The 27253-nt window shown below is 39.1% G+C and overlaps 2 protein-coding genes across 2 annotated transcripts in view; both read right to left on the bottom strand.

Moving 5' to 3' along the window:
- Positions 1-12747, bottom strand: part of VTA1 (vesicle trafficking 1) — a 54793-nt gene extending 42046 nt beyond the window's left edge. The window contains exon 1 of the mRNA XM_054061863.1: positions 12542-12747. Within this exon, the coding sequence (XP_053917838.1) occupies positions 12542-12650 (109 nt within the window). The 5' untranslated portion in view covers positions 12651-12747. The remainder of the gene's footprint in view (positions 1-12541) is intronic.
- Positions 12748-18171: 5424 nt separating this feature from the next.
- On the bottom strand, positions 18172-19741 carry GJE1 (gap junction protein epsilon 1). Its single transcript, XM_054062329.1, is given in 4 exon segments — positions 18172-18567; positions 18958-19102; positions 19104-19138; positions 19703-19741. Coding segments are annotated over 4 exon segments (615 nt in total).
- Positions 19742-27253: the final 7512 nt, after the last annotated feature.

The following is a 27253-nucleotide window of genomic DNA, read 5'->3' as shown; positions in this document are numbered from 1 at the left end:
ACTGACTGGGACAAACAAAGACAGCAACTTAAAAATTGCTGTGTAGGTTCCATGCTACGTAGGTTTCATCAAGTGACAAGACTAATACTAAACTAGTATCTGATATATACTTTTAAGCCCACCTCATTTATCTTCAGGATGCTGACATGTTAAATAAAAACTATGAAACCAGCACGTGCAAGCTTGAAATTACATTTAAAAGAAATTCAAATGCAGCAAGATACAGAGATTTGTATCTAAGGCACTCATATTAATATGAGTCTACTATTGATTAAAGTACCACTGTCACGTGATGAGGAGTTAAGACTTGCAGTCTTCAGTTAAACTGATTTTAAGTACCTACTTGATGGTAAGCTTCCCTGAACACATCATGGTATGATTTAATAACGTAAAACTTAGGAATTACCATAATGGACACTAGACATATGGGCCATGTAGATCAGTTATTTATTTTGACAGAGGCAACTATCAGACATTTTCAGAGGAAAGTAAGTTAATTTTAGACAGATATGAGTTAGGGTGGCATAAATTCAGAATATCCTTGGTCATTACTGGATACAGATTTATCTTACTTGCTGAAGTATGCATCTTCATATCTATTCCAAAGTTCACTTACATAAAAAGAACTGTTTCCATATAAATGGAAATCTTGCAAACATCTTTAGTCTTGACCTTCAGTTTCTTCATTAAAGGATCTGCTTATTTTTTACTCTTTATTACCTACATGTGGATTTTTTCACTTTCATTGCAAACACAGCCATTTAAATAGAGAAAGAAAGATAATGTGTTTCTCAATAATATCCAAAGGGGTGCATTTACAGGGCTGTAACATCTGTATGCTTTGCAGGAAGCCCTAAAAAGGCAGCCCTCTACCTTCTTAGGATTTCAGAGACTGAGAAATACTCAGACTCCTTCAGGCATTTCAATAATCAAACACGGAGAGTCGAACACACAGAGAACACAGGTCAAAGAACAATAGTTACAGATAAGAGACACATTTTTCTTGTCTGTATATAAATTTACACTGTAGGTGACATCAAGCAATTTTCCACACCATCACCACTTTCCGGCTAACAAAAGACTCTGTGACCAAGTGCCCAGGAGTCCTCAGATCATATTATCCAAAGCATACAGACAGTCATGAAAACATGAAGGTGGCTCTAGCAGCATCTCTACAGATATTAAGAGCAGAGACATCCTACAGAGAATTAAAGTCACCTGAAATAAGATAAAATGTGTTGTACCTATCACAGTAATTACATCTCTGTACCACATAACTGACTATAAAAGACAGTTACCACATTCAGCCATCAAACCCAAATTTGTACGAACATCTCTAAACTGGAAGGGAGATCTCCTACATAATCTTACTAACTGGTAAAAGGTCAAAGCAAACTTAAGTTACCCTATTGAGAAGAACTTTAAGAACTTTCAAAGTTCAAAATTTGTACATAACCACTTCTTAAATTATAGTAATATGTTCAAAAGGAGAATTGCATAACAAAACCTGCCCAGAGATAAGCCTCTGATGAGTCAATTACTAGGATAGAGGCAAAACCCATTTGTTCTTTCTCCAGTAAGCGCTGATCAAGAAAGAGTACGATGTTTACGAAAAGCAATATTGACAGAGAATCAGTATCTAGTAGCATTCAGAGAGTCTTGACTCAAATACCTTTGATAAAACAACCTGATCACAGTGAAGAACTAGGCAACCTGCAGGACAAAGAATGTAAACCATACCCTAGCAGTCAAAATCTCCCGGAACATCAAGTTTCAGTTGATACACTGAAGATACAAAAGGCAAGTACACTCTCAAGCATCTGAAACTCACCAGCAACAAACAAAATGCTGCTAAGTATATTTAGGCACACTTACTGCTTTACTCAGTGCTGCTCTAGTCAAAAGTGGGGTTTGAGGGTTGAAAACCTCTACCAACAATAATTAAACTCATCTAGCAGACACCAAGTGATATAGTTGAAAAACAGAAACAACTAGGAATTTTTCCAACAGAAACATAATAGGAAGAGGAAAAAAAATGGTATTTACCTCTACAGTCACTACTGAAATAAAATATTTTAATGCTTTGAAATTACCTGTGTAAGGAGCAATACATGACCGAATCTGAAAGCAGTAAATAGCCCCTTGCCTTACTACAGACAGCAGAACAATGTTTCTACCAGTTCCACTCTGTGTTCTTTTTGTATTATTACATTTCTTATTTCTAAAACAGTCTTGTTTTATATCCAATCACAAGTTTTTTAATGTCTGCACCTTTCGTCATCCTTCTCTCTGCTGTCTCTAATTCTGCAGCGTCTCAAGTATTCTATATGAAGGCTATCTGTAAGACTACATTGGTTTGTGCTGGTTTTGTTATTGCTACCTTTACAATTAAGGTGTCAGAAGACTCTTACCTATCTTTTACTTTTGTGTGTAGTTTATCACACAAATACTACATAATAGTAACAGATACATAACAGAAAGATATGCTTCAGTCTAGTGAAATCTACTATGTCCTTTTCCTGTCTAACTTGCAACAAGCGGGTAAACTCACTTCATGACTGAGTTTTTGGCAGCAATAAGCAAAACATAATTTTCCTGTGTTAATATCATAAGCAGAATTTTAAACTGGTAATTAATAGTTAAAGAACTGTCCTTCGTGTTTATGCTGATAATCTCCGTAGCAAGCAAGAGGCCAAAAATTTACCACCTCCAGCATCTCTGTTGAGAAAGCTAAATGTAATGTTAGTTCAGTTCGCCCCCCAATATCTGAAAGAAAACAGAGTATTTATATGCCTTTAAATACAGATATTATGTTTCCTATAATATTGCAAAAGCAGTGGAATGTATTATTACCATGCTTGCTAAGTCACAAAAATTTTGCTTTAATGCAAGTGGTTCAATTTCCAAGAACTAGAACTTAATCTCCTGAATAGCACAGACACCACAGAAAGAAATCGTTTTAGTGTTCTGTATTACAGTTTCGTTATTTCACCTTTTAAAAATACATTACAGACGCTATTTTATATCAAAATTATTTCAGGGTCCTTATCTTCAGAACTTCTCTCTATACACTGAAGAATGTTTAAAGAGCGTGTCTCTAATGACCACAATGATATGCTGTAAAACCAAACAACTAGACTTAAAGGAGATATTTGCTTGGTAATCCCTAATAAATTTCCTCTACAAAAAGCCAAGCCGCTGAAAATTCTCATATAAAAAACCAACTATAACCATACATTGTAGATGCAATATTTTTCAAGTTTTTAAAGCCTAAACAAAGTGTTAGAAGAATGCAGACAACCTTGGAAATAAGTGACCTGTAATTCCCATCTCTCTTCTCTATTTGTGATGAAGATCTGCAACATCCAGAAACAAATAAATGAAAGCAGGTTTTGGCTCTTTTTATGCTTGTTTTATGTACTTGGCTTCGTAACAGACACAGTCTACATTTTTTGCCCCCTCCATCCAAATCAAGTAGCAAAAAAGATTTTTGTGAACCCAGCAACAGCAATATATGCATAAGGTAAATCATTAAGGGAGTAAAGAAGGCTACAAAAAGCTAGCATCTAGATATTAATTAATATTATAAGCAGAGCTAAAGTCACTTGTAATGTTTTATATACAATTACAGAACTGTTTTGCCAATTATTAACTAGAAGAAGGTTTTGCTCTCAGTTTGCAGACAGGACATTTATCTTCAAATTCATAAAGACTTGGCAAGTAATCATTCTCAGAAAAATGTTTTGCCAAGACAACTACAAAATTTATGTCTTGATTTTTTGCCCTTAATCTTTGTTCAGCAAATACTAAGTGTGGGTGTGCTGGAAGGAATTATACAGTAAGCTTTACAGAAACTTCTCTGCTTTTATTTATGTCACGTAATACCACGTTATTTTTCCTTTGCTAATACACAGCACAATTTGAGAACAAGTATTTTGTCTTTAGTATGTGCCAGGCATTCATTCCTAATACACAGTAAGTTATTCCAGATTTATGTTTGGATAACAACTGAAACTCTCCTCATTCCCATTTTAAACTAAGTCCGTGCCAAGTAAAAATACTGGAGAACAAAAGTTCCAGCAAGCAAGCATGCACAATAGCTTGATTCTATCTTCTAAATTCTGTCCTCCTATTCATTTTTTTTTCCTGCTCTAACAGGATCAAAAGATTACAGCTCTTTTTCCCTGTGCGTACTGAATTCTCTACTACAGAAAAAAAATTTATTAGGAACTGGAATTTTTTTGACATTTAGTAGTAACAAATTGACATTAAACAGTAACAAAAACACTGCCATAAACTTCAACTATATTTTGATTCCAATTAAGAGATGAAAGCTTTCTCAGGTTGCAATTTATTACTCATTCATTTTCTATACCTCCCTCTCTCCTTTGTCAAACTACTGACAGAAAAGTGTTTCTTAACTGCTTGCTAAATGCAGACAACATTTGAAATATAAATGTGGGAAGTAAGGGACACAAAAACATTAAACTGAATTGTACTGAAACTACTGCAAAAGTATTTTCATAAAGAGTGCATCTGCAAAGAAAAAAAGAAATTATTCCTGCTTTCATGAACATATACTTCATTCACGTAACTTCTGCATGCAAAACAAGTATATGCTATTTCTATGTGGCTAAATCAAAGTTGTCTGAATTCAAAGACTTTTAAAAACAGATTTAATAGCACAGCCAAACTTTAAATTGCCTAACACCTCTACCTCTTCATTATCTGATGCTGAAGGAAACTAGCAAAAGACAAGGTAAGTATTAGGCTGGCAGCATCAATTCAAAATCTGAAACATTGCAGAGAAAACAAATTAGTTGAAAATATTTCAGACTAGACACAAGGAAAAATTTCTTCACTATAAGAGTGGTGAGGCACTGACACAGGTTGCCCAGGGAAGCTATAGATGCCTCATCCCTGAAGGTGTTCAAGCCCAGGCTGGATGGGGCCTTGGGCAGCCTGATCCAGTGGGAGGTGTCCCTGCCCATGGCAGGGGGTTGAAACTATATGATCTTTATGGTCTCTTCCAACCCAAACTATTCTATGATTCTATGATTTCTTTTCAAGTAAAATTAAAGACAAATGCAAGGAAAAAACAAATTCTGAGACAAAACTGGGGAGAAGGAAGACTACACCCAAATTTAATTAAGAAACTCAAAACAAAAAAAAGAATAGTATCACGACCCCCTTTTCCCCTCAGATTCCTTCATACTATTCTACATCCTACAGATGAAAACGGATTGATAACAGTACATTGTAATGTGATTTTACATGCTAAAGACACCTTAAGTCAAAACTATCTCAAGTAAAATATCTCTTTAAATCTCAAATTACTGCAAATTATACTAAATTACATTAGAATTCATTGAAGAATAGCAACTTGTAAACAAACTGAATCAGTGACATAAAACTTACAAACACGAGTGGTAATTACTAGGGCTAAACAAAATAAGTAGTCTAACAGTATCTACTGTGTATCCAAGAAAATTACTCTGTATTCTACACTGCCATTCTTTAGTCTGTTGGAAGGCCCAATTTTTGTATTGCAAAATTCAAGTAAGAGATCTGTGTGTGGAATTCAGAGCTCTACAGTATTTAAACTATCAGTATTTTTCAAAGCTTGTCTCTGCAGGCTAATAAGGTGAAATAGTTCTAATTAAAACAGAAAAGCTACCTTAACTGTAGGATTTACAGTAACTGAGATCACAAGGAGGCAAAAGGAGGAGAAAACTGCTACTCTGGATTAGTTACAGTCAAGTCATGCAGATAAAACAGCTTGTAGCGATGAGAACACAAATTTGAAGCGTTCCTGTAGAATACTCTCCAGTTTAGTTTAAACCGCAAGAAACCTATTTCATGTTCTCAAACTACTCTGTGAGGTGAACCAAAGCACCTTAGCTAGGCATGACCATGAGACAAGTTTCTGGAGCATATTTTTGACCTTAATTACTAACAGCATTTATGGCTACATTAGAAGCATTGCCAGCAGAATGAAGGAGGTGATCTTTCCCTTCCACTCAGCACTGGTGTGACACACCCGGAACGCTGAATCCAATTCTGGGCTCCCAGTATGAGACATGGGAAGAGTCACAAAGATGAAGTGCTGTGAACATGTATTATTCCTGGAGAGGCAGAGAGCTGGGACTGTTCAGTCTTAAAAATAGAAGGCTTAGAGGGTCTTACCAATGTGCATAAATAGCTGATGTGGGGGAGAGGGGCAGTAAGGAGTGAAGACAAAGCCAGCTCCTTCTCAGTGGTGCCCAGTGACAAGGAAAGAGGCAGTGAGTAAAAACTGAAATACAGGAAATCCCACCTTAAACATATCTTCTACTGTGAGGATAATCACACAGTGAAACAGGTTGCTCCCAGCAGCTGTAGAGTCCCCATCCTTGGGGATATTCAAAAACTGCCTGGACGCTGTCCTAACTACCCTTGCACTAGTGATTATGCTTTGAGCAGGGGATGGGACTTCCCTTCAACCACAATGATTGTGTGACTCTGCAAACTAAAATCTGATACTGATACATCCCTTCCTTAGAAGGGGCAGCAAATATCAGGCAGAAAAAGGCAGTTCTTAATTCTACTTCCAGAGGTCCAAGTTGAATAAAGATCCACCAAAAATATGTGAATTATATGGTAGAAAAATCCATGTTAGTACAGTCACAGTATACAATTGAACTTTAGGAATTCTATAAAAATGCACATTCCTCAGACAAAGTTTCACAAGCACACTTGTTCTACTTTATGTTCCTATTCCTGTCTCTGTCAGAGAAGATTATTATAAAGTACTACCTCTGTAATTGATGCAAGTGCTAGAAACGCTGCATAGAAGTTAATGACATCTTTACTTTTTGCTTCTACCCACAGTTTGCTTTGAGGGCTGTGGGGTTTATGTATACATCTTTCTTATTCCAATCACTTCTCACTGTTTTTCTGTTTCCACAGACAAGCCAGAGTTCTAAGAGTACAGTTTCCCCACTTAACAAACCTTTAAAACAAATCAGAGGAAACATGCAAAGGCTGAAGAGAATAGAAATAGAATGCACAGGGGGGAAAGGAAAAAAAAAACAAATTGATAAATATTTTGTTTATACTCACAGCACAACGAAAGCAAGTTTCACAGTACACTATTAAATGGATACGTACTTCTTAAATATGTGACCATTTTGATTAACTTAATCTGAATAAAGGACAGATTAAATCTATTCTTAAGCATGTACTCTCGAACTGCCTTTAAATCAGGTGTTGTATTAGTAGCACACAAAACAGTTTTCTGCCACCAGCAATATAGAAAATGTATTTACAAATGGATTACATAAAACTAATACAAAAAATTAATATTTATATAAGAAATCTCCGGAATTTTATTTTTATTATATAAAAAATGTTATAAGAACGTTATTTGACTCATTTCAGTTCTACAATATCCCAGTTAAATGAGGTCAGTAAGCGTGCAGAACCTCTGCATTGAAATACAGCAAAATCCAGTCACTTTTTTTTTCCATTAGTACTTTTGCATTACATGCATCTTCTAAAGCAGTCACTCAAAATGCAACAAGATAAAATAAGAAGTTGAATAAACTAAATGCTCATTAAAGTATTTGTCTGTCATTAGTCTTCTGCTCTGAGGAAGGATCAGTAAAAAAATTAACAGTATTTCAGCTGTATAATTACACAATAACTGTACTTCCCAAAATCTGCATGAGGCCATGAACTTCATTTTTGTTGTCCTTTTTGCTTTATTATTTTTTCAATAAAACAAAAGTCTTATAATTGGTATGCAGTAAGAAGCTTGTTTATGGATATCTAACTAAACTTTAAAGTAAAAACCTAATCACATTTAAGTAATGGGTATTTCTGTTAAAAGCTGAATGACTTTTGATTCAAGAGGTTGTTAACTAGCTGAGGAAGAATAATTGTCTTATACTTTTCTTCCTGCTTGATCCCACAAAATCAGAAATGTCAACACAACAGTAAGCTACTTCATAAGGATTTCTCTTGTGCTTTTCTAACTCAGGTACTTGAGAATTGTAGGAGATTTTCTTCACACCTTTTTTAAGCAGATCAAGTCTACTGATCTCACATGAATGCTTTTTGATGTTCAGCAGACTGTAAAGCAAAAACCACCACACGCCTGCTTTCTGGAAGTTAATAGAATATTTTTTTCATGTTGCATTCACTGGACATCCGAATGCTATTGTGTGTTAGGATGCTATGTATCCCAAAACATTAATGCTTTTCTGGCAACCGACTGGCATTCTCTCAATAATTTTGAATTAGAACATCAATGCCCAGTAAGCAAAGTATAAAATAAACTACCAATCATCCTTGAAAACATCTTAATAACATTACTGACAGATTGAAACAACAGCTATTAAGGAAAATTCTGCATTAAACACTAAAACATAAGTTTTCAAAGACAAAACAACCTCTCAAACCTCACTATTTTTCAAATGTAACTTTTGAGTCAAACTGCCTATGACATAGTCAGAGAGGCCATTTCTTCAGTTATTACACCGGCCAAAGGGTTTTTTTTTTTTTATCAAAGCCTGCCTCCTTGTGTTTGCAGAATAACATCTCAAAGTAGTCAAACAGTCAAACTCATGTAAGTTTTTAACGTAAGTTATTTTATTGACCACCAATCACTTATTTTCCTTTTGACAGGGAACCAATGCAGCATCCTTTACTTGCACTTCCTTATACCTTTTCCAATCAGCTGACCTTTACTAAACCTGAAATAGCTAAATCCTTAATGACAATGATTAAAAAAATAATATGAAATGTGAAAAAGAGCATCATACAGGGAAGTAAGCATTTAAAAGAATTATCGCTATGCCAAACAACTACATTAAATATAAAGAGTCTAATCTCTTTAAAAAGAATTACTTAGTGAGATAGAATCCTGCACAACTTAAAAAAAAATTACCTTGGTTTCTTTATTTCTTGACAGTTTTGTGTTCCAAGTAGAACAAATTTTACAACCACATAAATTTACAGTATATACTGTCAGGAAGAAAATATATTTTTATTGCTTCAGTCAACTATGCCCCTGTACTAACAGTGGCTGGGTTAAAAAAAGTAACAGTTTACAAACAACATATAAAGCTACCCACCAAATGCTGCTTTGAATTTGAATACCTAAAAATGGACTTAAGCATGGCTCTGTAAGGAGCTCACAGGACTATGAGAAATAAAACTTTTGCAGTGTTTCTAGCAAGTGCCACAACAAAAACGATCAGTGATGTGTTGAAGTGCACAAGAGCATCAATATTGTTCAACATTTTATTTTTCATGCTCCAAATTATGTGGCAGTTGAAAAATACAAATCATCCCCACAGTAGCTATTCATACAGTGTAAAACAGAGATTAATGTTCATCAAATTAGTTTCTTTAAATCAACATATGCTAGTAATATCAAAAAAGCAGGAGTGCTGCCTCTGCCCAAGCCACTGTGTTCTTTGTCTTTGTTCATATGGGAGCACCGCTGTTTACACGATAGTGAACTGGCCTGGCTGAAAAACAGCTTATTGTTGTTTTTCATCACACAATTACATCAATGTTTGGTTCTGAAGCACATCAAGGTGGGGAGTGAGAGGCCAGAGAAGGACTACAGTATCTTCTTTAGGTAGCAGTACTGGTTTATGCTACTTTAATGTTTCAAACTAACTACACCCAAAACCCATAAAAATAAAATGGTGCAAATGGAAGTAAAATGAGTAACTGCCATTCAAATTCCAAGCTTTGAGAGCAAACTATTGGCACCAGTGAGTGATGCTGATGAGTGACAAAATTAATAAGATGAGCAGTAAATAGTTGCCCCTGACAATTTTATTGCTGAGCTACAGATTTTAATATTTCAGGCTGCAAACACATCTTGGCAGAGTTCACTTGCTTCTGATACTCAAATTAGTTTGTGTAGCAGCTCATATCATTAGAAATACAAGTGAAATTGAACTAAAATGGATACCAAACATACGTCCATACTGAAAACTACTTGTGGTGTGGAAACATTAATATTAGGACCAAAGCTTTTGGCTACGGATGAACCACTCCTGGCAACATTCTAGCTATGGACACCTCGCTCTTTTCTTCAGACTCATAGTTACACCCATTATATGACCAAAATGTACATGTTCCACCTTCTGCAGAGACTGCACAAGCAGCCTGGTGACAAAACATAAAGCACTGTCCCATCACATAACCTTACAACACCAGGTCCTCTCAGCTGGCTGCTGTGCCACACCAACCTTCTGGTCCCACAGCATGCGCAGTGACAGGCACACACCTACAGACAAGGCTGGCAGAGAACTGTTAGCAGAGAGCACACATGTTCCAGCATACACCAAGCTTTCCTCATACTATTCCTTCCATACAATACAAAATAGCACACGTATAGAGCTCCTCTGAAGCACATTTCAAAGGCTCAACAAAGAGATGTTCAGGTTTTTTTCGGTGAAGCATCTAATGAGAAACTTTGCTTTAACTCCACATAAAATCTGTGTTGCTTTCAAAACGTTATCTGAAAAGTACCCTGAAAGTTTTTTGTACACCCAGACTCACACTTAAAAAACCCCTACCTTTTTAAGAAAGCTTTCATTATTTGGAGCATGCTAGAGTATATAAATTTGACAGTAGCAATATTAGTAATCAATACTTTGAGATTTCACATAATTGTTTTAAACCCACAATGTTCAAAACCAATGTTTCATAAACTTCAAGTTTGCTTCAAAGCCAGAATTAAAATAACACCATCTACCCCCTTTATGAAACAGGAATTCTTCACTTTAATCAATCCAGACAAATTCATCCACCACAGGAAGATAAGTGTCATCAGTGGAACACTGCAGAAAAATAGTTCTTCTTTGTGTATTTAGAACAAAAAAGGGATCCAAGCAAGACATGTTACTGGTTTTTATTTCATATAATAATGTGAAGAGCAAGATACCTCTAGAATATAGCCATCATTATACTTGGCAAGGAATCAGATGTGCTGAAGTACTCAAATGAAAAAATAAGATATGAAAATTTTCAGGCTACTTAAGTCAGACAACGTAAAGGACTGCAAGTGCTCATTATTCAACACAGCCATTCTTTTTTCTGTACACTAAGGCCTACATTAAGGTTCAGGTTGGAAAAGACGTTGAGAAAAGCAGAGACAGGATACTAAAACGCTTCTGGTTTTAGAAAAGAAACAGACTTGTATTTTCTCACCTACATTAAATGCTAGTATCCTTATTGTATAGCCAGACAAGGTGTTCAATCTGATTAAAAAAAATTCAAATAAATAAAGAAAAACAAAATAGCAGTACAATCTGACCTGGCTCATACTTCCTGCCAAGGTATGATTTGTCCTGTGTTTTTCCAATAAAAAAGCACTAGTACAATTGAGAACTTGGATTGTTCTAATATGTCGGTATCTCACTCTGGTGGCACTTTTTCACATTAGCATGCTATTACTAAAAAATATATAAAAATTAAAATCATTCTCCTGACACTGAGCTGACAGGTTTTTTCATAGCTTCCCGAAGCCTGAATTTCATGAGTTTATCCTTCTAAACTTAAGATTGCCTTAAAATTTTAGTTCCACCTCTATTTTTTATTTAACTCTTCTTGAAAACAACATACTGACAAGCAAACCCCTCAAATGACCTCTTCATATCTCCATAAAACAAAAACCCCAAGTAACAGAAACATGCATTTCTGGTGATCTGCAAGTCTTAAAAATTTTCCCAGTGTAGTGATTAACTGTGACAGGAATTTATGACTACTAACAACGTGCTTGCACTTAGACTCATAGAATCACTAAACGGTTTGGGTGTGAGAGACCTTAAAGATCATCTAGTTCCAACGTCCCTGCCATATCACTTCTTAACTATGGAAAGAAGGGCTCAAAGACCATCCTGATGACCATTAACTTAGAAGCCATAACGTAGCTTGTAAAATTTACATATTAATTAGAAAGATTCCCAGTAAGATAGGATTATTTTTGCTGTAATCAAACAAAAACAACAACAAAAAGAGCCACCCAGTCTCCCCATCAAAGAACCCTGAGGAACTATCAAAGCCTCACTGAAAATAAAATCAAGACTATTAAAAAAATTAAAGACTCTCAAACTCAAAATTGCTTACTCAGATACAGGACAGAAAGTAGGTCTTTTCAAGTAGGTGAAACACTCTGAAAACACTCTCGAATACTAGGGGTTTTGTGATACTCATTAACACTCCCCCAACACAGAAGACTTGACTTTATACACGCGCGTACAAACGTGTATTCATGCTGTCGGAATCTCCGACTGCAAAAGACGCTTAGCTCTGCAAAAACAGAGCACACGAGAGACGGGTTAGGACTCGCAGACGAACCTTGAGATACAGAAGATCGTGAAACACCCCGCACCACCCCAAAAGGTGGGGCTACCCCCCTCCTCCCGCCCCACTTCTCCGTGCAACCCACAGGCGCTCCGTGCAGCCCCACGAGCCAGGAGGGCAGGAGGGGGTGGGGGCAGCGGGGCGGGCCCGGGGCCGGCGGGGCCTCACTCACAGTAGTACGCGACCACCGGTTCGCGCTTGTCCAGCTCCTGCGCCGTTCGCAAATGGTGCTGGATGTTCTTGAACTGCGCCGGCAGCGGGGGAAGCGCCGTGGCCGCCATCGCGCGGGCAGCGACGCGAAGAGGCAACGAAAGAGACTGAGGAGACTACAGCGGCGGCAGCAGCAGCTCTCGCTTCCGAATCGGGGCCCTTCCGCTTCCGGCGCGGGACGGGGCGCGTGCGCGGTGGGCGGACTGCAGGCTGGCGGGGGTGGCGAGTGCGCCTGGGGAGAGCGCCCCCTGTCGGGTGGGAGGAGGGAGGGGTGCGCTCTAGGAGCGCGTCCTCTGCTGGCGGGGGGAGAAATCATAGAAACGTAGAATAGTTTGGGTTGGAAGGGACCTTAGAGATCATATAGTTCCAACCCCCCTGCCATGGGCAGGGACACCTCCCACTGGATCAGGCTGCCCGAGGCCCCATCCAACCTGGCCTTGAACACCTCCAGGGATGGGGCAGCCACAGCTTCCCTGGGTGACCTATGCCAGGACCTCACCACTCTCATGGTGAAGAAATTCTTCCTTATGTCTGGTCTAAATCTGCCCCTCTCCAGTTTTGTACCCGTTCCCCCTTGTCCTATCACCATAAGCCTTTGTGAATAGTCCCTCCCCAGCTTTCCTGTAGCCCCTTCAGATACTGGAAGGTCACTAAAAGGTCTCCTTTGAGCCTTCTCTTCTCCAGGCTGAACAACCCCAACTCTCTCAGCCTGTCCTCTTATGAGAGGTGCTCCAGCCTTCTGATCGTACTTGTAGCCCTCCTCTGGCCCTGTTCCAACAGCTCTGTATTCTTATGTTGAGGATTCCAGAACTGGACACAGTACTCCAGTACTGTGGACGGGGCAGGGCAGCACGCCCGTCCGTCCACATGGATGTACAGCCTCATGCATCTCCTGTGCGGCTCGTTAGTGTTTGAGGCACATGTCCCACTGCACCGTGCAGCGAGACCTGGAGATCTTGAGGAGGTCAGGGCTTCCCATGGACTTGCTTCAGCTCTACTCAGCCCTGCCTTTGGCATGTCAGCCCCAAAAGCCATGCAGACTTTCGCTATGGAGGTAGAGCTGCTAGAAACCCCCCTTTCAGGTGGAAAACCTTCCCTTTGGGCTGCCCTGAGGCTTCCCAGAGGCCCTTCCTGCTGCTCACCAGAGAAACTACGTGTTCCTATGGCCCAATTAATAACTGTTCACTGGGTTGCACTGCATCCCACCAGCCCTGGAAATTACATCTGGCAGCATCACTCCTTCACAGATATTTTTTTCTTGGAGGAACCTCCAGAGATTTCTGATTTTGCTGAGAGGAGCTAAGACTAGCAAAAGAAATGGAGACTATTGAAGCAAAATGATTACAAATGGATCTTACAAATTACAATATAAATTACCTTAGCATCTGTCATCTTCTCATTCTGACAGCATATTTGAATGAGTTTTAAATTTCTTTTAAATGGCCCTGCTGCCAAACCTCCCTTTAGTGTCGAAATGGCTGCCTGCAAGGCAAGAGAATGTCAGAGCTCCAAAGCATAAAGAAAGATGCATGTTGGAGGGTAGCAGGAATGGCTGCACTGTCTCATCACTATCAAAGGAGAGTGATGAAAAGAGAACTGAAGAGAAAGGATGGCTGAACAGAAAAAAGAAAGCCAAAAGAGGAACAGAACAAGGAGTGGTTAGCAGACTAGGATGTTGGAGGTGGTGTACCAGAAGTTCCTGGTGCAGATCAACTGTACCTTTGGTGTAAAAGCAATTGCGCCACTTACTAGGTTGTTTCATTGAAGATGATGGAGGGTACAATTACGGCTCTTTGTCAAGTGAGAACTGAAATGTGCATGCTGTCTGGCTAGAGATAAAACTGACTGCAAAGCATGAGCTGGGGATTGCTTTAAGTGCTTGTCTGTGAAAATGAAGCAGCTAGAGTATGGTGGAAAACAATGAAAAAGTTAAAGAAGGATTTATAGTGTGATCCTGATGTAAGCAACAAAAATCCTTCCTACTGTGTTCTGGGAGACAGGACCTCATATTTGCTGCCTAAAGAAATAGATTTGAATCAAAGAATCCCCAAGTGTATTATAGGTTTCTTTTCATAATGGCAATTAAAAAAAGAGACTTCAAGATCATCTCAAATACTTGCTAAGCATTAGAGCTAAAATCAGTGCAACACTGAGAATGACTTGCAGGCATGTTGTGAATCTCAGTGGGAGTTAGGGGGAAAGGAAGCTGATAGAAAGCAGTGTAAATGAGCATAAAAGTGGTGGGAGTTTGGAAAACTAGGAGAAAGAGAAGTTGAAAGACACTTGAGAATATGATGAGTGCCAAGAAAATAAATGGCAAATACAGGAAAGAGAAGTGTTGACAGCCACGGGGAAATGGTTTCTTTATGTGGACATAATATCTCCATCAATGTGTTCCAGAAACTAATGACAGAATCAGTCACAGAAAACCATTTGCATTTGAAGGCAATAATGCACAGTTTGTTTTTAAAGAAAAAACTGAAACTGAGGAATTTGACAATTTTAATTTCAAAGGAAATGCAGAAAAAAAAATCTGTTGTGTCTCATTTGGAAGAAGAAGAGCACGTTTTGATAAGTTCCAGGTTTTGACCAGTATGAGAAAGGGCATGGTGGTGGGTAATTCAGATCCTAGAGCCCCTGCAACGGGTCCTCAGGCTGTCCTGTGGCAGTCCTGGCTCTGCAAGGCTCTTGATGGTGACACAGAAGTCCCCTGAGGGACCAGGGGATTTGGGTCTCCTCTGACCTTTCTGAGGTGTTTTAAAATTTATAGAAGAAAAGCAATAAGCAATGGAAATATTAAGCACCAGGGAACACTGAAAAGGTTGTGATGCAGCTATTTTATCTTTATACAAACATCTGATTAAGTATGATTTGAGTACATTTGGTCACGCCTCTACCTAGAACATGAAGTAAATTCTTCTTTTCAGTAGCAATACATATATTGTATTTTATTTATAAATAAAAAGGTTTTTTTTTTAACCTGAGATTACAAGTTTATCTTGCAAAGAATAATTCAATTTGGACAGTGATGAATAAGGTCTGACACAAAAACATAAGACTGTACTTGTAACTCTCTTTATTTAACAAATTAAGAAAATCAAGTATCATTCCCTTCTTAATTGGCACACAGCTGCATGCAATGCTGCCAACGTTCAAAGCAATTCTACAGCTTATTTTCTGAAAGGCTGTTGAGTATCTCCATCATTTTTACTTTCAGATCTTCTCCTCAAAAAAAAAAATGGGTTCCTTTAAGCACCGACTTAGTCTTTGGGATCTCTTCACCATAAGCCTCAGTTAATAATTGAAAAGTTTTCATTACGGATTTCCTCAGTTTCACAAAAAACTTGATGTTAAGTCATTGCTCACTCTTGCATGCTGACATTTTCAGACTGGCAGTAAGAAAATGTCTCTATTTGAACACTCGTTCACTCGTGCTGAGTGAAGTAATCGAGCTGAGTCTTGTCTCACTGTGACACTTTAGAACACGCTCAATAACCATCTTTTTGTCTTCCCCCCCCACTCCTGGTTCCCAAGCTTAGTCTTACTTTCTTTTGTGTCAGACCTCGTATACAACAAAAAAGCAAGCATGTATCGACCAAAATATGTGGCATATTATGCAAACAAGTAGTTAGCACAGTGATTCTTATTCCACTTATAAGACTTGCAAATATCAAATAGCTAGTTTAATATTGCACAAATCTGATGGTGTTGACTGAACATATACTTAAGACAACATATAACCTATTTCCATAGGGAAAAAAATGCCACAGCATTAAAATGCTTTAATATAGTGAATATGTTGAAATTTATCATCTTGTTCTTGATCAGCTAATCAAAAAAATCATGCATGTAGTTGTGACCCACTTTGCTTTGAATGGCTCAGAAGTAATCAAATCCAAGACAACTGAATCATGAAATTCCATTTATGTAACAAAGACTACTTTTTTGTGGGTGAAGATTACAAGGCTCTTCTAACCCAACCTTTTGTGAGACTGCTTATGTAACAGCCATTGCTAAAAGATTTTGTAGCAATTTTTCCGAAATTTTCCAAATATTCCTGAAAGGACCCAAATGTTGTCACTGCACCCTCAACTTTAATGTTGAATGTTGCCTATACTGTATATTCTCCTATCAGGTAAACTTAATTCAAGAAGCAAAGATGTTCTACGCTTTAGTATTACAGGCCTCACACTCTGTCCAAAGATTCTGACAGATTCCTTTTAACTTTGCTGCTTTCTGGATTGCTGTTAAGTAGTGATAAGTCTGAATCTCTTGTTTCACTGAGATTCAGAACAGAAGTTATTTAATTCAGTAGCCATAGAAAATGATGAGAGAGAAAGAAGCCTACATTTTTTTTTCCTTAAAAATTGAGGGTATTTGAAAAACAAATGGAAAACAGCTAATTGTTATGATTGCTATTTGTACATGTTTTATATAAGAAACCATGTCCTCTTTAATTTCCAGTTCTGAAATCCGCTTTTTTTCAGTTACGTTACTTCAGCACAAGGGATGAAATCACTTCCGAGTTTAAGCTGTCTTTTCGTCCTTGAGAAGAAACTGTTGCACAAGAAAACATCTGATACCTATGTAAGGTAAAAGACCTAACCTATCCAAATACACTTATTACATGGAATAATTTTAGTATGCAGACTTCTTTTTAACTGTTATTCTAGCAACTTTAGAGAGAGCAATACGTTGTTAGATGTGACACACAGCGAAAAAATCTGTGGGCCTAGTTCTGCTATCACACACAAGCAAAACTGTCACTGAAATCAAGGCATGACTGGACCAAGAAGAGGCTTTTCTCTGAGATTTTCTTTTGACATTTTTAAGTCTCCTGTGCAAAACTAGTTCATAAAGGCCCTTTACTCGCTCCTTCAAAATGCGATCATACAAAATTGGTGAAAATCTTCTATATTGTGAGCCAAAACATCATGAAGGTAAGGAATTCCCTAAAGAATGCCTTGATACTCTTTCACTTTTAAAAGGAGAGTCACGGCTAGCAGATGACACCAGCTGTACCGCTGCAAAATAAGCTGATATTGATAAGCATGTTGTCACTACGGCCTTAACAGGAGTCTCTGCGTTTGGGGGTTGAGATACAGGTTGCAACAGTGGCACTGCTAGAGAAAAGTGTTTGAATGCTTCCTAGTGCCCAAGGGTTATCCACATCACTGCTTAATTCTCAAGCCATAAGAATATGTAAAAAATTTGGAATAGTTTTTCCTGGAAGGCCAATAACATTAACTTCAACAGCATGTGCTCAGGAAAGCTGTGAATAGAAATATGTTTATAAATAAACTCTTCCTCACACACAGGCACTCCTCTTGAGGCAAAACTATTGTATGTAGCAGATAATGAAAACGCATTACTCTTGTAAATATTATTGCCTTTGGTCTTGACACAGAAACAAAGATTATTCACATCATGCAGTGGTTTTTAGATGAGGAGTAAGAGTCAGGTAACTACTCTGCAGCAGTAATCATGAGTGTAGTTCTCTTCTGCAACACTGCATAGAGGACAAGAGATGTTTTTTATTACGACTTGAAATCATTGTTATAAAACCACAGGTGGACAGGGTGGTGACTGATCTCACTGAGTTTTTGGGAAACCTAGCTGGGTACATGAGATCTCAAAAATTTCAGCAGCACACAGGACCACTGTAATCACAGTAAATGTGTACATTGTGATAAGAAAAATGGTCATTTCAAAGTGCTCTGGCATTGTGCACTGTGTAATGTTAAACTTTTTTTCAAGTGCTCTCATATCACATATGTAGATTGTGTTCTCTTTGAAACCAAAGAGCTGAATCTGAAGCACAAAATCCACAGCTTCAAGGATAATCCTTAAGAAAACAGAGAAGATATAAAAACAACTGTAGAATGACTTTTGGAGGATATCTTCCTGTTTAATCCTCTTACATGCAGCATAAAGGTGAAAATATGTTCCGGGTACCAGTACAATCACCAGCTGTAATGCCCAGAATACCTAAAATGTAGCAGAAACATAGTTGTCAGGTCATTTACAACTGCATCAGGACAGCTAAAACACTGACATATTGGAACATTTTGCAGGCCTGTTTTTATATATATCAAATATATAAACACTTAGATGACAATAAAAGTGAAAAACATTGTTATGTTTTAATTTGAGAAGTTCAGTTCATTTCTGAAGCTTGAGGGTTGTTGTTATGAAGGATAAAAAGCACAACTCCATATTTAGTCTCGGGTGAAAGGTTATTAAAAAGAAACTATTCATTAAAAAGCCGAGTGATAATTAGCCCATCAGTTACTTCATCTTACATATAACAATTCTGTTTAATTTTTTGCAGTTTATTTTCTTACCATTGTTTTTTTTACAATAAGAAAATAGAATTACCTGAGGGGTTATAGGCCTGAACGGGTTGTAATGGAAGAGATTAACTTCTCTCTTGTCAGGGTCACAGCTGAAATGCAAGGCCTCATTTCCATAAACTGCAAAGCCCAAAACTCCAAGGAAAAACATATGGACTGAACAAAAGAAGAGTGTGGAACTGGCCAATTACTGTTGGTGGCCTGAGCTGCAAATCACAGGGTTATTAAACATAAAACCAAGAATGAACAGTGTTATTGTTGGAGGCCTGCTTGATCTTTGTCATTACATAAGATGTTTATTTTATTCTACTTTGTTTTAAAAGGAGAGAGTTTGCCCATGAAGGCTGCAGTAGCTTTCTGACAAAGTAATGACTTAGAATACTTTATTATTGCTACTAATTTTAGTTGAACATTCATTCGCCTGGCACTTATCTGTTATTTTGTTTCACTGCCTTTGTCTGTGTTCTCCTGTTGGAGAATGTACTAGATGCAGCGGAATGCAGCCACTGAAAAGTCCATTCTTTTTGCTGTTGTATTGATTTACGCAATGTCAGGTGACGGCAAAACAAGGATCATCGTGCTATCGTCAAACATAGAGATAAATTATTCTCACAAGCTGAATTCTAGCTTCCACAAAGGGGCATTTCTAGCATCTGGGTAGCCCCGTTTTGGTGGGTGAGCTGAGCGCTGGGTGGAGGAAGGCATCCAGCACCGCTGCTGAGTGCTTGGGGATGGGGGATGTAGTCCTGGCTCTGCCTGTGCGCACTCACGCATCCCTCTGAGAAGCTCCACATATAGTTGGGGGACATGGCTAGGGAAAGCGAGGTGTTGGCCAGAGCCAGCCTCCCCCATCTCTGGCTTGCTCTGCCCTTTACCCCTGGGAGCAGCAAAAGGAGGCCCCACTGTTGGGGCCAGAGGGTGGTCCCTGGCTAACATTGTTCGGTGCTCCACATCTCCTACCTCACTGCCTTCCCCCCACCTTGGGTACCAGCTAACTGGCCATCATTCCAGCCCGAGTCCCCCAGCTGAGCTCCTGGGCTGCTGACAGGTTCTGTTCACACCATCTAGAGTTTAAAAGCTTCTTTTTAACTAAGTGCAATAAAAAGTAAGGATGGAATTGAACTTAGAAGCTGTAGGTCCAAGATTCTGAATTGAAAGATGTAGCAATTGAATCTAAACAAAGAATGTTAACCACTTTGATACTGTGACAAATAGCTTAATGGCAATAATTGATATTAATAATTAGGCAGCTTATTCCACATGTGCAGCTGAAAGAACTCCAGGAGAGTCTGGGCAAGGTCATGGAACAGGTGATCTTGAGTGCTATCATGAAGCACATGCAAGATAACTGGGTGATCAGGCCCAGTCAATACTGGTTCATGAAAGGCAGGTCTTGCCAAACTAACCTGATTGCCTTCTATGACAAGGTGACCTGCTTACTGGATGAGGGAATGGCTGTGGATGTAGTCTTCTTGGACTTCAATAAAGTCTTTGACACAGTTTCTCACAGCATTCTGCTTGGGAAACTGGCTGGCCCTGGCCTGGACAGATGCATGCTTTTCTGGGTGGAAAACTGGTTGGATGGCTGTGCCTATAAATGGAGTTAATGCCAGCCGGAGGCTGGTCACAAATGGTATCCCCCAGGGCTCAGTGCTGGGTCCAGTCCCGTTCAATATCTTTATCAGTGACCTGGATGAAGGCATTGAATGTACTCCTCGAAAGTTCATGGATGACACTAAGCTGGGAGTAAGTGTTGATCTGCTTGAGGGGAGGGAGGCTCTCCAAAGGGGTCTGAACAGGCTGGACTGATTGGCCAAGTCCAATGGCATGAGGTTCAACAAGGCCAGATGCCGGGTCCTGTACTTGGGGCACAACAACCCCATGCAGTGCTACAGACTCAGGGAAGAGTGGCTAGAAAGCTGCCTAGAGGAGAAGGACCTCGGGGTGTTGGTTGACAGCCGACTGAACATGAGCCAGCAGTGTGCTCAGGTGGCCAAGAAGGCCAGTGGCATCTCGGCTTGTATCAGAAATGGCATGGCCAGCAGGTCCAGAGAGGTTATTCTGCCCCTGTACTCGGCACTGGTGAGACTGCACCTTGAGTACTGTGTTCTGTTCTGGGCCCCTCACCACAAGAAGGATTTTGAGGCTCTGGAGCATGTCCAAAGAAGAGCAACGAAGCTGGTGAAGGGGCTGAAGAACGTCTGACAAGGAGCAGCTGAAGGAAGTAGATTGTTTAGCCTTGAGAATAGGAGGCTGAGGGGAGATCTTACTGCTCTCTACAACTACCTGAAAGGAGGTTGTAGAGAAGAGGGTGCTGGCCTCTTCTCCCAAGTGACAGGTGATAGGACAAGGGAGAATGGCCTCAAGCTGCGCTGGGGGAGGTTGAGGCTGGACAACAGGAAAAAAATTTTTCACAGAAAGGGTCATCGGGCACTGGCAGAGACTGCCCAGGGAGTGGGTTGAGTCACCGTCCCTGGGTCCCTGGAGGTATTTAAAAGATGAATAGATGAGGTGCTCGGGGACATGGTTTAGTGACAGATAGGAATGATTGGACACAATGATCTAAGAGGCCTTTTCCAACCTAGTGATTCTATAATTCAATGATTCTATGTGAGCTCATGCATGTGCCAGACACTCTTGCTGGTAAACAGACACATGGATGTACCTTGGTACATTAGTTTGAGCCTAATGGGAGTTTTATAAGAAGGTGGAGAAAAGAAGAATGGAAATGGGAAACCAGAGGAGGGTAAGAAATAGCTTGTCATTCAGTCAATGCATAGAAAAGTGAATTTCAGCCACCAAATCCAAACATGGGAATTTACTCTTTTTCATCTAAATTCATGGGAGTGCCTCCTTTGTAATTGTTTGCAATGTGATATCAATATGATGTAACAAAAAAATATTTCCCCCTCTGTGATTTATGCTCATATGTATGGAAACAGGCAGGAGGAGGGAAGAGATGAGAAACGGGGTCTATTTTGTGTGGATTTATTTAGCTGCTGTGACTCTAAAAGCTACTACAATGACTATGAAGATGGCGTGATTAGCATAGCTGTGTTAAGACATTGTTCCAATACCCTTTTTAAGGGGAACATGCTCTGCATCTGCTGAAGCAGCTATATTAAAAAGAAGGTAAAAAGGGCTTCAGTAAGTGTGTGTTATTTACTACAGCTCATTTTTCAAGCAGTTAATTAAATGTCTGTTTACCTCCTTTAGAACTGTAAAAGGTGCTGCATTACTGAGACTAGGTTTCTAAACTTCTATAATGCAATCTACTGCTCCACTGCACAGAGGGAATGTTGAGGTTTGTAACTGCTGAAGGAACGAAGAGCACTGATATCTCACAGTAGTATGTGATATGCAGTAAAATGCTGTGGTTCTCAGAAAGTGTGGCTGACCTTCAGAAAAATGCAGTAATTGTGATTACAGTGAATTATTTTTCTTCTGCTCATGATACATGTGGAGCTTAATTATCATCCAAAAGCATTTTTTTATGTTCCTACAATGCTATGGAAGTACTAAATAAGCACAGCATGCTGGACAGATGTTTAATCTCAGTAATATTTTAATCACTTAATTGTCTTAAAACATGACTTTCTATTGAAAGCCTAGTGTTGAATGTACTTCAAAGAATACTTGTATTCATATGTCTTACAATGTCTTTAAGCAGAAATGTTTAAAAAAGCAATAATGGGAAAACTGAAAAACTCCTAGTTTCTAAATTGAGACACATCTTTCAATGCTTTTTGTTATACTTGTTATAATAGTGATTATTTTCCTATTAATCGATGAACTTGAACCCACAATAATAATTAAGTTTGGTCAGAAGCATTTGATTTCACTACAGATAGAAACGATATTTAAAAACACAGTTGGGTAAAAAGCTGCACTATACAAATGCTACTTTGTATCTTTTTATTGTTGGGTGGGAATAACATAATTGCTTACAACAACAACAACAACAATAGTAATAATAAGTTACACTGAATACGATGAATGGGCCCACAATAAAACTGTTGGTTTCTGTAAAGTGGCTTAATACGTGTCGTGTGAGCTGAAGCACAAGAAGACCATTATCTTCAAACCAGGAGGAACTAATAGGAATGTTTTTCTTTTGTCATTTGTGTTCAATACTGTGCTTCCTAGCACTATATTAAGAGGATGACTTGAGATGGCAGTAGGATAGGCTAGCATCCTTTTGAATACAGTCTGCTAAGGCAGCTTAAGCTGTTCCTTGGGACTTTTCTTGATAGAAAATCATTATTTGTTTCAAATCCACAGGAATGGTTGACTGTTGGTTGTCTGGGATGGAAGATAACCACACTTGTTTTGAAGTGAGTCCTATGCCTGGCTTTCAGCTCAACGTTGCAACTCAGTAGGGTGCTCTTTAACCTTTTAGGGAGTTGAAGTTAGACAAATGGAAACTATATGCATGCATAAAGCTGCACTTCTGCTTAGAAGGATGAACTGTGTGTTTAACATCACATCTAGTCCATTGCTTTAATAATGTGGTTAAATGTAGTGGCACCTATTATCCTCGTACCATGAAAAAACAGCACTGTGAAATGGCACAAAATGAAATGGCACAAAAATTGAACCGGTATCAGGAAGATAAGTTTTTGTCTGCCAAAAGAGAGCTTGCATGTCAAGATCTTGGCCAACAGCCTTTTCTGTCAGCTTTCCAGCTTCACCTATTGCTGGTTTTGCAGAGTTCCATTTTGGTTTGCAGAGTTCCCCACACTGAAGCTTAGGCCCAGTGGAGGCCTCTACTAGCTGCAGATCACTGCCATTTGGATCTATGACAGAAGTTGTCTCATCTTCAGCTAGGGCAAGAGGCTTTGGAGGCAGGTGGCTTCCTTAGATCCTCCTGAGTACCTGCTGATTTATGTTTAGCACAAGGAGTAGTAAGCAGGGTGCAAAGTTTGGGAGCTAAGAAGGATGGACTAAAGTGAGTCTGAGTTAATTGCCCAGGGGTATGTGCTCAGCCATGGTGCTTGGTTTGGGGAGATGTGTGCAATACATAAAGCTTCTTCCTCACTTCTAATATCTTTTAATTAATGAAAAGTCTGTTTAATCTCAAAAGCATAGTTTGAAAAATTAAGATATAACCATGATGAATCACTCTAGCCCTCTTTTCTACATTCTCTGTGTCCATTCATGCAGACTTAACCAAGAAGAATTACCTTATTTATGTTTGCTGCAGGTTTGCCAGGCCTTGGAGGACGCGGACTACTGCTTGCAGCCCAGAGCTTTGAGGTCTTCGTACTGCCAGCAGACACAGCTCAGCTCTGACTGCAAAGTCTAGCTTGTTCTTCTGTTATCTGGAGTCTTGAAGGGTAAAGGGCTGCAAGGCACACATCTGACATCTTATCTGTTAGTTAGCTGCTTCTTAGAACTTGTCCCGGAGCAGCCACTCAGCATTTCTCTTTTGAACGTATCTAGTTTGCTAGCTTATGCTACTTGTGACATTCTCTACACAAATCCACAACAAATTTTCTTTTCTATTTCTCCCAGGGAATGCACTGGCATTACCTATGAGATGATTAACTTTCAGTGCTATTTTACTAGCAATAAGGTTGTGGAGGTTTGATGTTGATATGTCTGACCTTACAGTTTGAGGTCTGGCCTTAAAGATGTGGCTTTAGAAGGTGAACATTCATCTCCCTTTCAGGCTCTACAATACGAAGTGTTTCATACACAGGTGGAGAGCTCTTCTTTCCTTCCTCTCCTTTCTCCATCTATACTTACTCTTCCCATCTGCTTCTTGGACCCACTTCCAGCTACCCACAGAATAGCAGTAGCAAGCCCTGTTATCTGTTCTGAAACCTGGGGATAAGGGAAGTGATCTGTTTCTGTATCTGTGTCCTCATGTGCTTTAAATAGAGCCCCTGACTCAAGAAGCTGAAAGGTAATGGAGGTCTCTGCCAATAAAAATAAAAACCTACACCAAATTAAAGAAGCCTGTATTCAAGTAACAAGAAAGGAGACATGACTTAATAAAGGTTATTATACCTCTGACTGTCTTGGAGAAGTCACTCTGCTACAATACCTGTCCAGTTTTCCCAACTGTATCTGCTGGTCTAATGTATGATAGCACAAACATTTCTCTAAGATTTCGTCCCTATTGCTCTGTGTTTAAAGTCAGATAGTATTTGTTCCTTGTTCGTTGTCTTGTTTCTTTTTAATGCATGACTGATGATCAGGCCTCCAACCATAATCACTTCCAGGATTTGATCGACTTACATTTGAACACAGGTATCATTTATTTTGCCAGCATGTGGACTTAATTAAAGGCTACTTACTGCAAATAGTTTTGGTGGCAGATATGCTTGGCTTCTCATGGGACTACACAAACTTTGTTGTGATGCACAAAGCTGAAATTAGGCCTGGAATTATCAAGCACCTTGAGCTGCACAAATACGTGAAAGGAGCCTTTTTCCCTGTTAGAAGCAGTTCTTGGTAGAGGATGTTTGTGAGATGTATGGAGTTCCTCATTCTTACACGGACTGGTATTGTACCCTGACTTTTGAGAGTTACTGATGAAGCAGATTTGCCTTCCACATTTCCAAGTGATTGCAGTGCCTGTCCCATGGTGTTGCACTCCCAGATATGATCTGTCTGTGCTGGTTGATTTCAATTTATGCAGAGTTTGTTTCCATCTAAGGAGAATTACCTGTGGCACTCTCTCCCCCTCTCTCTTTTGCTCTTGTGCTAAGTGCTGTCTCACAACTGCATGAGGAGATTGTCTCTAGACTATAATCTGAAATAGCATCAAAGAGTTGGATACATTCTTTTGTTTGAAAAGGGAATGATAAGCAGTTTGTATGTAGGGATCCAAATTCTGGCTGGTTTATGTCAGGGTCTGTGGATCTTTTCCCTGTCCTTTTTGCCTCTGCGGGAAATTTTATTTGTTCTGTGTGAGTATATTCCCTTGTCTTTACGCAGACATCCGTTGCATGACAGTAGAAGCATAATCTAGCTTTCTGTTTCCTTTGAGCTGGAGACACAGTCTCCAAAGCTTATTTCCTGGATGTTCACAGTTCTGAAAATACAGATTAGATAAAAGTAATGACAAAAAACAGGAACAAAAATTCCCACTGAATATGTTCCTAGTTTACGAATTCCATCCTTGGGACTAAAAGGTAAAAATTATCAGGATAGAAGAAATTCTCCTGGAAGGCAGCAGTAGGAGTGGTGGTGTTGTGCAACAAAAAGCAAGTGATATCACCTTTCTCCACACAAACTGCAAGAAACCAATGTAAGCTTTTAAAGTGTTCTGTTGACATTTATGGAAAAAGGCTCAGCTTCTTGATATCTCAGGCAAATCAGTATTAAAGACATGTTGACTTTAAACTGTTCTCCCAATGGGAAACTTATTGATTGTTCACATATAAAGCCATTTTCAAATAAATTAGTGAAAGGACCATACTCTGTGGTCATAGTTAAAAACACAAACTGAATACAACCAACAGAAATAAAAAAAGATGAATTTGGATTGTTTTCAGAAACCTGACTATTGGTGGTCTTAAATTTTGTGTACACTCAGCAGGGTAGAGGGTGCCATCAATTGTGATCCAAGCTGACAGTAAGACTGCCTCGCGGGGAATTTAACACTGTGTGGAGGAAATGATCTGTAACAAGAATCGCTTACAGACAAGCTCTGCGACAATTCCTATCAGCCCCCTAGTGGTAAGGGTAAAGTCTCTAGCCCGATCGTTTCTGAGGAGTAGCACTAGCTGGGTTTTCTAATAAGCTGATCAGCGTTACATGAATCAACATTTTACGAAAGTTTAAAACATTTATATGTTCAGGGAAGCGAGAAGGATCACAAAGATCAGTCAATAGATACAGAGAGGTTTAACTTTTAAGAAGCAGTAATACTTTTTGTTTGATAATGTTAGTAAAAGGTTATTTAAGATAAATCACGCATGTCTTTTAAATTTCATTCCTACACTGAACAGCATGCCATAGGCAGGCAGGCACTGCACACGTGACATGCTTCTGGTATTTCAATGGTTAAACTCTTTCTCCCACTTCAGCAAGTCCTCTGTGCTTTCATTCTCCTTCTCCATACAGACATCAAAACCCCACAGGGCTTCAAGAGACACGTTTTAATAATATGAACAAGCAGGTTCACTGCAAGCTCATACATCCTCCCTTTGAGAAGAGGGAGGGAAAGAATCAGTCTGGTGAGAATGTTACTGGCAAATGCTGTTAATCTTCTGCCTTAGCTCTCTGTCTTGAAAACTTCAGTCCAGGAGGTCTGTCTCTCAGCATATCTGCACTGCTACCTACATCCATGACCTCTGCTGGAAACAGAA

This window comes from Cuculus canorus, chromosome 3 (genome assembly GCF_017976375.1).
Source record: "Cuculus canorus isolate bCucCan1 chromosome 3, bCucCan1.pri, whole genome shotgun sequence".
Taxonomy (NCBI): domain Eukaryota; kingdom Metazoa; phylum Chordata; class Aves; order Cuculiformes; family Cuculidae; genus Cuculus; species Cuculus canorus.
The sequence above is the reverse complement of the archived record's forward strand: the minus strand, read 5'-3'. Positions and strand labels throughout refer to the sequence as shown.